General features: G+C 41.8%; 2 protein-coding genes across 2 annotated transcripts; both read right to left on the bottom strand.

Moving 5' to 3' along the window:
- Positions 1-104: 104 nt before the first annotated feature.
- Positions 105-6,643, bottom strand: gpr161b (G protein-coupled receptor 161b). The gene is made up of 6 exons (XM_074694778.1): positions 6,160-6,643; positions 4,572-4,959; positions 2,260-2,978; positions 2,019-2,126; positions 1,436-1,561; positions 105-1,272 (listed from the first exon to the last, which is right to left on the bottom strand). The coding sequence occupies exons 2-6, from the start codon at positions 4,931-4,933 to the stop codon at positions 992-994; spliced, it is 1,596 nt and encodes a 531-aa protein (XP_074550879.1). The 5' UTR covers positions 4,934-4,959; positions 6,160-6,643; the 3' UTR covers positions 105-991.
- A 956-nt stretch (positions 6,644-7,599) lies between these two features.
- On the bottom strand, positions 7,600-10,559 carry otc (ornithine transcarbamylase). Its single transcript, XM_074694819.1, has 10 exons — positions 10,353-10,559; positions 10,138-10,276; positions 9,949-10,030; positions 9,528-9,615; positions 9,292-9,445; positions 9,084-9,206; positions 8,914-8,967; positions 8,677-8,826; positions 8,355-8,492; positions 7,600-8,251 (listed from the first exon to the last, which is right to left on the bottom strand). Exons 1-10 carry the CDS (start codon positions 10,433-10,435, stop codon positions 8,192-8,194), a joined length of 1,071 nt encoding a protein of 356 aa, XP_074550920.1. The 5' UTR covers positions 10,436-10,559; the 3' UTR covers positions 7,600-8,191.
- Positions 10,560-10,806: the final 247 nt, after the last annotated feature.

Here is a 10,806-nt window from a genome sequence, read left to right as displayed (position 1 = left end):
TCAGAAACTTTTCTGTAAAAGTTTTAATAGAAGAATCTCGATACAAAACTTAAATGAAAGTGTTTGTACTTAAAAAGAAAAAGTGTTACATCACTTCTGTGGCGTTTTCCTTATAAAAGAAGTACCGTTGAAACATAACATAGAGGCAGGAGGTCAGACTGAAGCACCAGAGCTGTACTCTACCCATCAACAGAGGAGGAGGAGTGGTGGAGTGTAAACTGAGGAACACTCACGTTCCTCTGATTATTGACTCAGACACGAGAAACTCATCTGACGTGCTCCCTCGTGCACATTGTAATGAAATTTGGACCCTTGAAGCTTTTTCATAAATACAATCATAAACACACACTCAGACCTTCATGTTCTCATGTGAATTAAATGAAATGTCCTTGACCTTTGACCCTACAGTAACAGCTCTGACACACAGTGAGTGGTTTCTATAAGAACATGTTCAAGTGCAATTACTGCAGCAGAGCATCATCGAGATAAGAACACACCTGTATTTACATCAGGTACCTACATGGTAAGAACACACTCCCCGCTGCACGTACCTTAGTGATAGGACAAATATTTGCAAACAGATTCAGGTCGTACGAGGGCTCAGCCTTTCTCCTATGACGAACACTAAAACAAACTGACAGTCTACGGCACAGATAACGAAGCGTTGGCATGCTCCTGAACAATACAAACATTTGTTTTTCTGTAACACTGCCGAGCCCTCATGTGGATCATGAAAATTCAGGACATATAATAATAATAATATGAAGAAATAAACAAAAAACAGTCCAATTATCAGTTACAGTAGTTAAGGCTTACTATGTGATTACATGAATCCTTACAAAGCTTGGAAAGACACGATGGTGAACATTGGTCAGTCGTAGAGGAACAAACAATGCGCTGCTTCCTCTCTCTGAATAACTTCAAGTATGGTGTGTCTGGAGGAAGGACGAGCAGCTCTCTGAGCGGTCACAGATACTCGTCCCAGTCCACTTCAGGCTGGTTTTTCCTCCTCCTGCTCCTCCCCCTCTTCGTCTTCATCTCTGTCATCTTTGACGATACCTTCATCGATGCTCTCAAGCCTCAGTCTCTGACCATCCAGGTACCTCGGTCTCGGCACGGACCTGGTTGTGAATAGCCCCCCTGGCAGCGTCAGACCCTCTCCGAACATGGTGAGCTTAGCGTCGCTCTCGATGGCTTTCGCCAGACAGGACGCAAAGGTGTCCAGAGATTTGTGGACTTCGGCGTGGACTTGAACGGAGGATGTGTTTTCAGCTGAGGAGAAGAAAAAAGATCATTTGGACGCCAGCAGGATGAAGTTTACGGTAAATAAACTTTGTGTTTGGATATTTAGCTTTCTGACATTTCCAAACCCTGAGCGAGTAAGACATAAACACTCTGCCCTTTAATCTTTCCAGGAGCTGGGAACAACAAATACCTTTGGAGTGCTCCACCTGGTCTTCAAAGGTGACCGAGCTCCTCCTCTTCATGGACGGATTCCCACTGAGCTGTGGATGGTCGCAGCCGTCTGTGGAGAAGTTATCCAGCAGCATCACATCTGTGCCTGCGATGGTGATGCCAGAAAGAGAGAAAAATGAGAGTTTATAGAGCATAAACGCAAAATGTTGACGCAGGAATCACCTTAATATCCCAGGATTGTGTTACACATGATGTTACTTGCCCTTCTTGTGTCACTGTGGACTGAAAACATGAGCTGTGAGTCAGGAATGTGAGGCTGACTGTTACAATCATATGAGAGGGTGATGCAACCAAAGCAGTAAAGACCATCTGCTCAAACCTCATCCTTACACAGGCCATGACTCACCTAATCTCTGTCTTATGTTCACGCTTTGAGCAACAGTTAAAACAGGAAACAATTTCAGCCAGAGTAGAAACCACGACGTGTTAGTCAGAGTTTCAAAACAGTCAAAGAAATGCTTCACCTAACAGACGTAAACAGTTGATTTGAGAAGTTTTGAGGGTTCGTCCTCTTTTCTCTGCTTCCTGTGTGCAGCACTTACATGAGTCCTGAGTGAAACTAAAGCCTGTGTCTCCTGTGCTGCTCCCTGGGGCCAGCAAGTGACCTCCACCTGCCAGCATTGCTGTCAGGTGAGGGGACATTCCCAAATCTGGAAGAGCACAGGACAAGCTTTCATCAAACATCGTACAACACATGAAACCAAACCCACACAGGATTGTAAACGGTGATTAAGATGTAAATACACAGAGAGAACAGACACAGAGCCACTTCTGCCCCCTCACCTGTGATTCTGTTAGAGATGCTGAAAAGCCGGGACGTCCTCTGCCGCGTGGCAAACGACTCTCTGTAGTACCGATCGCCAAAACACATCCCCAGCAGCTCCTTCCTCACAGTCTTATTCCACAGGCCATAAATGAGCGGGTGGCACACGGCGCTGCAGAACGACAGCCACGCCACCAGAGTCTCCACCCCCTGAGACACACTCCCCTGTCCCCACAAAGCCTCCGTGCACACCACGCCAACATACGGCCCCCAGGTGACCAGGAAGGTGCCAATCACCACTAAGATGGTGACGAAGGCTTTGCACTGACTTCCTGCGTACACCAGGCTCCGTCTGCTCCCGTTAGAGGAAGTGGAGGTGCTGGAGTTCTTACGCCCGTTTCTCTGAGATCCGCTCCCGTCGTCCTGCGCCACGACTGTCCCACAGTGAACCTTTCTGGCCTTCATTCGAGCGACTCGGAAAATGACGCCATAACAGGCCAGCATGATTAAAAAAGGGGGGAGGGTGCACCAGGTGACCCAGAAGACTGTGTAGCTGGACTCTCGGTGCCAGGACGCCACACAGGTCCACTTAAAGCAGTCAAACTCAAAGGAGGACCAGCCGAAGAGAGGAGGCAAGCAGCCCAGCAGGGAGTGTAACCACACGTAGGCGATGACCACAACCGCCCGGTTCCCTGTGATCTTCATCGGGTAGATCATTGGGTAAAGCACGGCGTAGTACCTGTAAGGACAAAGAAGGAAATTCAACAAAGATCCCAGAGGACTCTTGGGCCCAGGTACCTCAGAGACAGATTTGAAGGACAGATACAGAAACTAAAAGCTGCACTTCATCCTCAGGAACAAAGCTGTGAAGTGTTTGTCTGAAAAACTGCAAACAGAGCAGAAAACGAGAGGCTTGGCCGGAGAACAGAAGCATGCTCTGTAATCAGAAGTCCCGAAGGTGCCGAGGGTAATTAGAAGAGCAGCGAGAACAGAGACGACTGTTTGCTGCAGAGCTGGACTACAGTAGATCTCAGCTGCTGACATTTACAGTCCTTTCAGATCCACAATGATAAGAAAACCTCACAACCAGAGCTGGATTCAGTGTCACACCAAATCAAGCTGAAGTGCATCGACGTAACATAGTGCAACCAACCATATCTTTATTACAGTTGTATATGTTTGTTGTTCTTCATCAATAAATGATCCAAAGATCCCAGAGCTGAAGGAAAATGTTTTACATTTCTTGTTTGTTTGAACAAACAACTAAAAGAGAAACTGAATCTGGACTAACAGCCAAAGTAAAACACAGCAAACACATTCTTTGACTTAAACAGCAAACCTCAGTATGCAGGATTAGTCGTATCTTTGAGGGCTTATTTCTAAAAATAGGAATCAATGTGAAATAATCCCCATCCCGGCAGCACATGAACCATGCATTCATGTCCGTAAATATTTAAGGTTACTTTGTGTGCGCCTGACTAATGCTTGTCACTTGAGCGGAGAAAATCTCTCGGCTGGATCAGTGAACAAATTGTATTTACAAGGTTACATACTGAGCTTAAAGGGGAACGCAACAAAAACTACATTTCACAAGTTTATGAGCCTGAAGTATACTAAAGTATATTATAAAGTAAAAATCTATAATCTCTATTTGTTGGCCTCAACAAATCAGGGATACTATCACCAGAAGAAGTAACATCACATGTATTAATCTGTTACACAAAACTGGATCAGCCTTAGTGTCAGATGCTTTAAAGAATTTAACCTTCACGCTTTCCTCTATCATCTTTGTATCTCTACAGATTTATGTGTCTCACGTGACTTGAGTTTCTAAAATTAGTGGCTTTAACTTGGGAAAGGCATTTTTTCTGATTCATGACCCATTTTATCTCAAAGGAACAATTGTGATCGATGTTAGGCGTTGAAAACTCTTTTTCAGCTGTGCCTAACAACCACGATCCGACACCATTTGCCTGTGATTAGTTTCTGTAGCTGTGGTGCTTTATCGCTTAGGGCATGTGAATTATGGTTACAATAAGGTTACTGCTGCACAGACCTTATGTTTCAAATTTCACTTTTCATACATCAAGTATGATCACATAGCTCTGATAATGTATCTCAGCTTAACAGAGCATCTTTCATCTCCTTGATTTGGCTTCGTGGACCATGATTCTTTGCTCTACACTTGGTGGAGACTAAAAACAGAGTTAAAAGAGAGAAAAATGGAATTTGCTTGTTTTGTACCATCACTATCCTAGAGCAATATAAAAGAATGTGAATACATAATTATTAAGCAAATACAAGTTGTTTGTTATGATAATCGGACACTAACCTGTCAATGGCGATAGCCCCGAGGGTGAGCATGCTGGCAGAGCTGATGAGCAGGTAGAGCAGAGCAGTAAAGTTACACCACACCACCCCAAACACCCACTCCCTCTTTGCCGAGCTCACGGCTACAAACGGCAGCACCAGCATGGACAGCAGCAGGTTGGAAAAGGTCAGGCTGAACACGAACTTGTTGCTGGGTGTGAGCAGGTACGGCCTGCGGTAGAGGGTCACCACGATCAAGAGGTTCCCCAAGCAGGCCAGGAGCGTGATGGTCACGATGGAGACGGACTCCAGGGCAGCCAGACCCTCTCCATTCCCCGCTGTGGTGCAGTTCCTACTGGTGTTCATGATGAGAGGCTGGGCCATGGCACGCTTGAAGGACTGTGGGGAGACTGTTTGGAGAAAGAAGACATTTAACAACTTTCACGTGACAGAAACTTGTCAGCCTTTCTTTTTAAGAGCTAAAAGTAGCACTCATTCTTTTTTCTGCTACCTCACATTTCTACATGTTATTTTGCAGTTAGGCATGTTAAGTGTTTATGATCAATGTGCAAGGTCTGAAATGCCTCGTGCGCATATTTTACACCCTTAGCAGCAACTTGAGCTGCTCTTGTAGGTGTGTAAATGAATCTGTGAAATGCATCTTTGTTACAGCTCCAATATTCAAACATCTTTTACAATCACACATTACTAACATTTATTATAACTTATAACAACACCTGGTCAAAAGGCTCCCTGCAGCAGGAAGACGAAGGTCATTAGTTGGAACTGGCTTAGGACTGAAAGACCAAGCTACAAGACGTTATGCTTGTGATGGGGAAATTGACTGATAGGTTAAAAATGAAAGAAGGGTTCTTTATAAAAACGAGGAAAACACATCAAAGTATGACTAATGAGGTTTAAAAACAAGATAACTACTCCATCCCACGGGCTCTGGTCACTTGAGTTTGATTTATTGTTTACCATTTTGCCCTTATTGTTATTTTTACCTTAATGGATCAAATCAAACTTTTTAGAAACACAGCTCTTTTTCAAATATGCGTATCCCTTATTCTTGAAATTATGCTTTGTACTACGTTTCTATGACATTGATATTGCTATAAAATAGTAAGTACACAAAAAATAACTATACAGCACATATCCCAGACAGAGAGAAAGAGTGACAAAGCAGATATTTTGGTATCACATGCCATCAAAACAGTAATTAAAGTATTAAATAATTACAGGGTTAGAGAACAGACAACGGGGAAAAAGAGGTTGTATGCATAGATGTGCATTATGGGTTTTAAAAATGTTTTACCGAGCAAAGTTGCAAAGTATTTCAGCCTTGTAGAGAGAAAATAGAGGAAAATAGAGTGTTGCCATCGCTCAGCGCTATGTTAACGTGAAGCTACGATGTGAGAGTCAACTTTTGTGCCATTATAGTTACGAAAAGTTCGATTTTAACCAAAATTAAGAATACTGTTCAGCTTTTTACGTCTTTAAACTTTGTTTGAGTCAAATGAAAGCCTTTCTGCTAGCTCTTTAGCTCAGGTTAGCTGAACTTTTCTCCTATTGTCCCCGAAAAACCCAAACTAAGTAACTCTCTCTACCTGCTTTGGTGCTGCGCTGGGGCTCCACATTTTCTCCCCCAAAACAGAAAACCGTCCATCCCAGAAGCCTGTTTCCAAACTACTATCCAGTTTTTCTTGTTTTAGCCCGAAAAAATGAGCAAAGTTGCTCAGAATCGTAAAGTTGGGCAACGTTTGCCCTCCTCAGCCGAATCACAAACGACCAGCTGCGGCTGCAATGGCGTCCTCCTCCTACTCCTCCTCCTAACTGGGATCTCTTTCCTCTTCTCGGACTCCTTCAGTGTGGGTGGTCGCAATTTCAGAAATATCGTCTTATTATAACATTTCAGCAGCTGAAACTCTGTCACAGATTGTGCGTGTTTACAACGTGTGAAGTAAAATGTTTAAAAAACCGACAACATAACCGTTATAAGTTTCATTTCCAGTGTGTGATATGTGTAATTCTCAGTCATTACATGATATGTTTCTCCAAATACAGCCGTTCACTAAGCGTTCATGAATGAAATGCTGCGTTACATCGTACCTAACCGGCTGGACCACCCACAGAGATCAAAGCTTCCCGCACAAACACTTTATCTTTCGTCAGCCAATCAGAAACACGGGACAGTACCGACTCCATCCTGGAGGGAGCGCTCTAACCCAATGATAAAATAATGCACTTTTTTTTTTCCTTTATTTTTTTTTAAACAACTTTATTTAAAACGTACATAATAAACCTTTGGAACACCGATTTTGCCATTTCAATCGTTATTAGGCAAAGATATTGTGAGAAAGAGCATTTGAAAAAAAAAATAATGGTGAAGATACCAGGACAATAAAGCAACAGATAGGTTGAATAAAAAATAGAAATTAAGATTTCAGGGTCATGTTTTATGTATAAAAGATGAAGGGCAAATTATTATACAGCAGACCTCATACATTTTTTTACAATAATCTTTTATTGAAAAACAATAAAATTGGAGCTAATTTATTTTTCTTAATTTTATACCGTTCATGAACATAAGAAAAAAAAAAGCATGATCCTAGGACATAAGGGAGCAAAAGTTATCTTCAAATTTGAAACATACACATAACTTTTTGGAAGGCTTAATCTAGTTCATAATTTTAGTATTTTTCTTTTGGGTGTTATATGAATGTTAAGACACTTTTTTCCTAATTATCAGATGTTTTTTTTCATCAAATTTGTGTGAAATAATCTTCCTGTCGATAATATTTGATTGGGATTGTTTCTTATTAATTAATTACTGCATTTTTTTTTGTCTAAGATTGACAGTCCTTTAATGGACATTGAAGCTTGTGGTGGTACAAATTAGGGCTGCACAATTATTGCAATCGCAATCGCAATCGCAATCGCAATGTCAGCACATGCAATTCAGATTTTTCTCTATGATATCCAAGAAAGTCTGTAGACTCATCATGACACAACTTTTTTTTTATTAAATCGCAAGCACAATCGCAATATTGTCCACCTAATCGCACATCGCACCTTTTCCCCAAATCGTGCAGCACTATAAAAATCCTTGGTGTGTCATTACATTCTGTGTTAAGAATACGGATTGTTTGGGGAGTGCTTGATGGAGTTTAATATAGGATATGGTCTTGCCATGCAACGCTCTGTCATTGATAAAATGAAACAAAATCCACATATTCAAGAAAAATTTAACACACTAGTAAGAAATTATGTATATTACTTTATTCCTATATGATTTAGTTTGTGACCTGTGACAGTAACCTGAAATGCAGCTTACCAGATATGAACAGAACTTTTTGAAGCTACTTTAGACTGTTCACAACGGGTCAAAAAGTAAACTGTATAATGAAGAAGAAGTTGCAGAGTCAAAATAACATTGGGAACAAAAAGGAAGTCAGTTTGTCCACTATGGATCTCATGCCTGCAGCACTGTTTGCTCCCTATCACAGTAAATGTTAAAAGTAAACACAGCTTTGGCTTCTGATGATTCAGCAGTTGTCTTTGGTAATACTTGAGTACAGACTTGTTTCTGCAGTTTATTCCTGCACAGTCCACCAAAAAAGTCCACCTTGAGACCTGACATTAAAACTTGAGCATGGGGATCTTTGGAGAGTAGTCAGTCAGAAGAGAAACCACCAGACCCTGGAAGAAAAGACGGATGTCACAGTTGGAAGAGAAGGAAAAGAGTTGAGTCAGAAGCCTCAAATTATGAATTAAATAAGTGTTTCTTTTGTTGGTCCCTCACCATGATGGTCCACTTTCTGTTTTCTGCCTCAGGGAAGACAAGGGATCGAGGTGAGTAAAATACCTCGTTATCCACCTCCTCCATTTTCCGTGGGAGACAATGCAGGAAGGTCCAGTCTGGTTTGGCTACACTTCCTGTCTGTAGAGGACAAATAAAAATGATCAGATTGGGAACATGCTCTGATGATTTAGTGGAGCATGTACCATGACTTTATAAAACAGAAAAACTACCTTACATCTCATTGAACTGCCAGCATGCTGTGGTGAAACCCTAATCATTTGTGAGCCAAAAAGAAAATGTAAAAGTCACCGCTTTTCTTCACCTGCATTGTAATTTGATAACCTTTAAAGTCATTCAGCCTCTTCTTCTTCTCCTCCTCCTGCCCCATGCTGACCCAGGTGTCGGTGACCAGAACATTGCTGCCATGAGCAGCTTCCATGGGATCAGAGGTCAGAACCAGCTGGGTACCATGCTGAGACAAAATTCAGTGCCATGAATCAATGAGAAGTCTTGTGGCTTGAGGTTTGTTTGCAACAAAGCATCATGAAGAATAAGTCACCTCTTTGGAGAGTCTTTGTGCTTCTTCGATTACGCTCTTCTCCGGTTCATAACCCTGGGAATTAAGATGCAGATTCTGATTATGTATTTACTTTACAGAAAAAAACATAAGCATTTAGTTTTCCAAGCCATTTCTCTTACGAGGAACTGAAACAAAACAATCAGGTGCACCTTTGGTGTAGCGATCCTCAGATGAATCCCAAGTTTGGCAGCTGACATCATGAAGGAATGAAGGACATTGTTCCCATCTCCGATCCAGCTCACTGTCAGCCCACTCAGGGACCCATAATGCTCCTGGAGGAACATTTTTTCATAAAACACCACATCATTATCATTTTAAAGGGGTCAACTGCAGGATATGAGTGAGCTGATAAAGTACCTGTAATGTGAGGTAGTCTGCTAAGATCTGGATTGGGTGGTAGAGGTCAGAGAGGCCATTAATGATGGGAATGGAGGCTTCCTTTTCTAGGTCCTCCAGGGTAGAGTGGCTGTAAACTCGTGCCAGGACAATATCACAGAGCCCTGAGAGGACCCTGGGTTGGAAATTTAATGAACACAAAAGTGATTGGGCAAAGTTTGGTTCATGTATTGATCCAAACATGATTAAAGTTGTACCTGGCTGTGTCTGTGCTGCTCTCATTCACACCGAGATGGATGTCCTGAGATGTGAGGAAACAGGGATGCCCGCCAAGCAAAGCAAAACCTGCAGTAAAGATATAGGTGAACTCCAGTTCTTGGCCTTAAAATTGTCAAAAACTGTTATTAATGTTTTTGGATGTAGAAAAGAGAAGCGTGGATGTGGTTCAGAGGCAGGCTGTACTGTTCCTGGGTTGCATTCAGAATCCCTTTTCAGCAGATCTTTTGTGTTCATCACAACAATGACTGTCAAACTGTTGAATGGCAAAGGCTGAGCTGAAACTTTGCAGCAACATTTCTGTTAGATTCACTAAATAAATTTGATAATGACCACTTATTTGCCTCTCTGCCATAAATATTCGGTTATTGCTTGCATGTTAAACTGCAGCACATGTCACACCTGTTTCTGTGGACATTCTTGTCCTGGTGCTCCTCTTCTCAAATATCATTGCAATGGACTTCCCTTGCAGAAGAGGAAGATACTGAAATAGAGAAATGACTTAGCCTCAGACTTAGCTGCAGTTAAACACTGAAGACATTTGCACATGCACGTAGCAGCAGTCAGCGAACGTTAGCAAACAGTAGCTACCTGTTTTTCATGTTTGATCCGTTGTTTCAGATCACCTGAGACCCACAGTAGCTTCTTGATTTCTTCAGAGCTGAAATCTTTCAGAGTAAGACAGCTACGGCCCTTTAAACCGATGGAACCAAGGGAAGCAGCTCCAGTGCTGTGAAGGTTAAAAATTAAAAGAATGATGCTAAATGCATGTTTGTCACAAAGTAACTGACAAAAAGTTATCTTACCCGAACCCTCGCTGACAGCTGCTCTGAAAAGTTTTTAAACATTTAAAAATTGTGCGGTTTACACATAAGATTTTAGTCGACATTTTCACTTAAACTTGGAAACTCGTGAAGAAGTAATTTCCTGGGAATGTTTCATCAGCTAAAAACTTTCATTCAATGCCTGCTCCTGTGGAAAGTGCTCAATGACATGCGCAGTGGCTCATGGCCGACTGAAGCGTGGGTTGGTCACGTGACTCGTGACGCAAGTAGGAGAAAAATTAGCAAAAATGCTAATACATTTGTTAGTTGTAACCAATTGCACATTTGATATTTCATATTTAAAAGTGATTTTCTCTGTTTAAATATTAAGGTTATATGTATTGCTAAAGCTAACATGTTACTACTGAAAGAAAAGTGAAGCGTTTGTTCTAATATTGCTGCTTCTTTCGATAAATCTTATACCTGTAACTTGGGT

This window comes from Halichoeres trimaculatus, unplaced genomic scaffold, assembly GCF_033239565.1.
Source record: "Halichoeres trimaculatus isolate MK-OKI-2021-1 unplaced genomic scaffold, fHalTri1.1 fHalTri1_scaffold_19, whole genome shotgun sequence".
NCBI classification, from domain to species: domain Eukaryota; kingdom Metazoa; phylum Chordata; class Actinopteri; order Labriformes; family Labridae; genus Halichoeres; species Halichoeres trimaculatus.
The sequence above is the reverse complement of the archived record's forward strand: the minus strand, read 5'-3'. Positions and strand labels throughout refer to the sequence as shown.

Bases quoted from the DNA above. Each gene is read 5' to 3' on its own strand.
- gpr161b (XM_074694778.1), bottom strand. From the start codon at position 4,933: ATGGCCCAGCCTCTCATCATGAACACCAGTAGGAACTGCACCACAGCG. The intron at 2,127-2,259 runs GTGAGGGGGCAG...GTGCTCTTCCAG, and splicing joins CATCTCTAACAGAATCACAG to ATTTGGGAATGTCCCCTCAC. The intron at 1,273-1,435 runs GTATTTGTTGTT...TCTTCTCCTCAG, and splicing joins CCAGGTGGAGCACTCCAAAG to CTGAAAACACATCCTCCGTT.
- otc (XM_074694819.1), bottom strand. From the start codon at position 10,435: ATGTCGACTAAAATCTTATGTGTAAACCGCACAATTTTTAAATGTTTA. The intron at 10,277-10,352 runs GTAAGATAACTT...TAACCTTCACAG, and splicing joins AGCTGTCAGCGAGGGTTCGG to CACTGGAGCTGCTTCCCTTG. The intron at 9,446-9,527 runs GTACAACTTTAA...TTTCCAACCCAG, and splicing joins AGCAGCACAGACACAGCCAG to GGTCCTCTCAGGGCTCTGTG.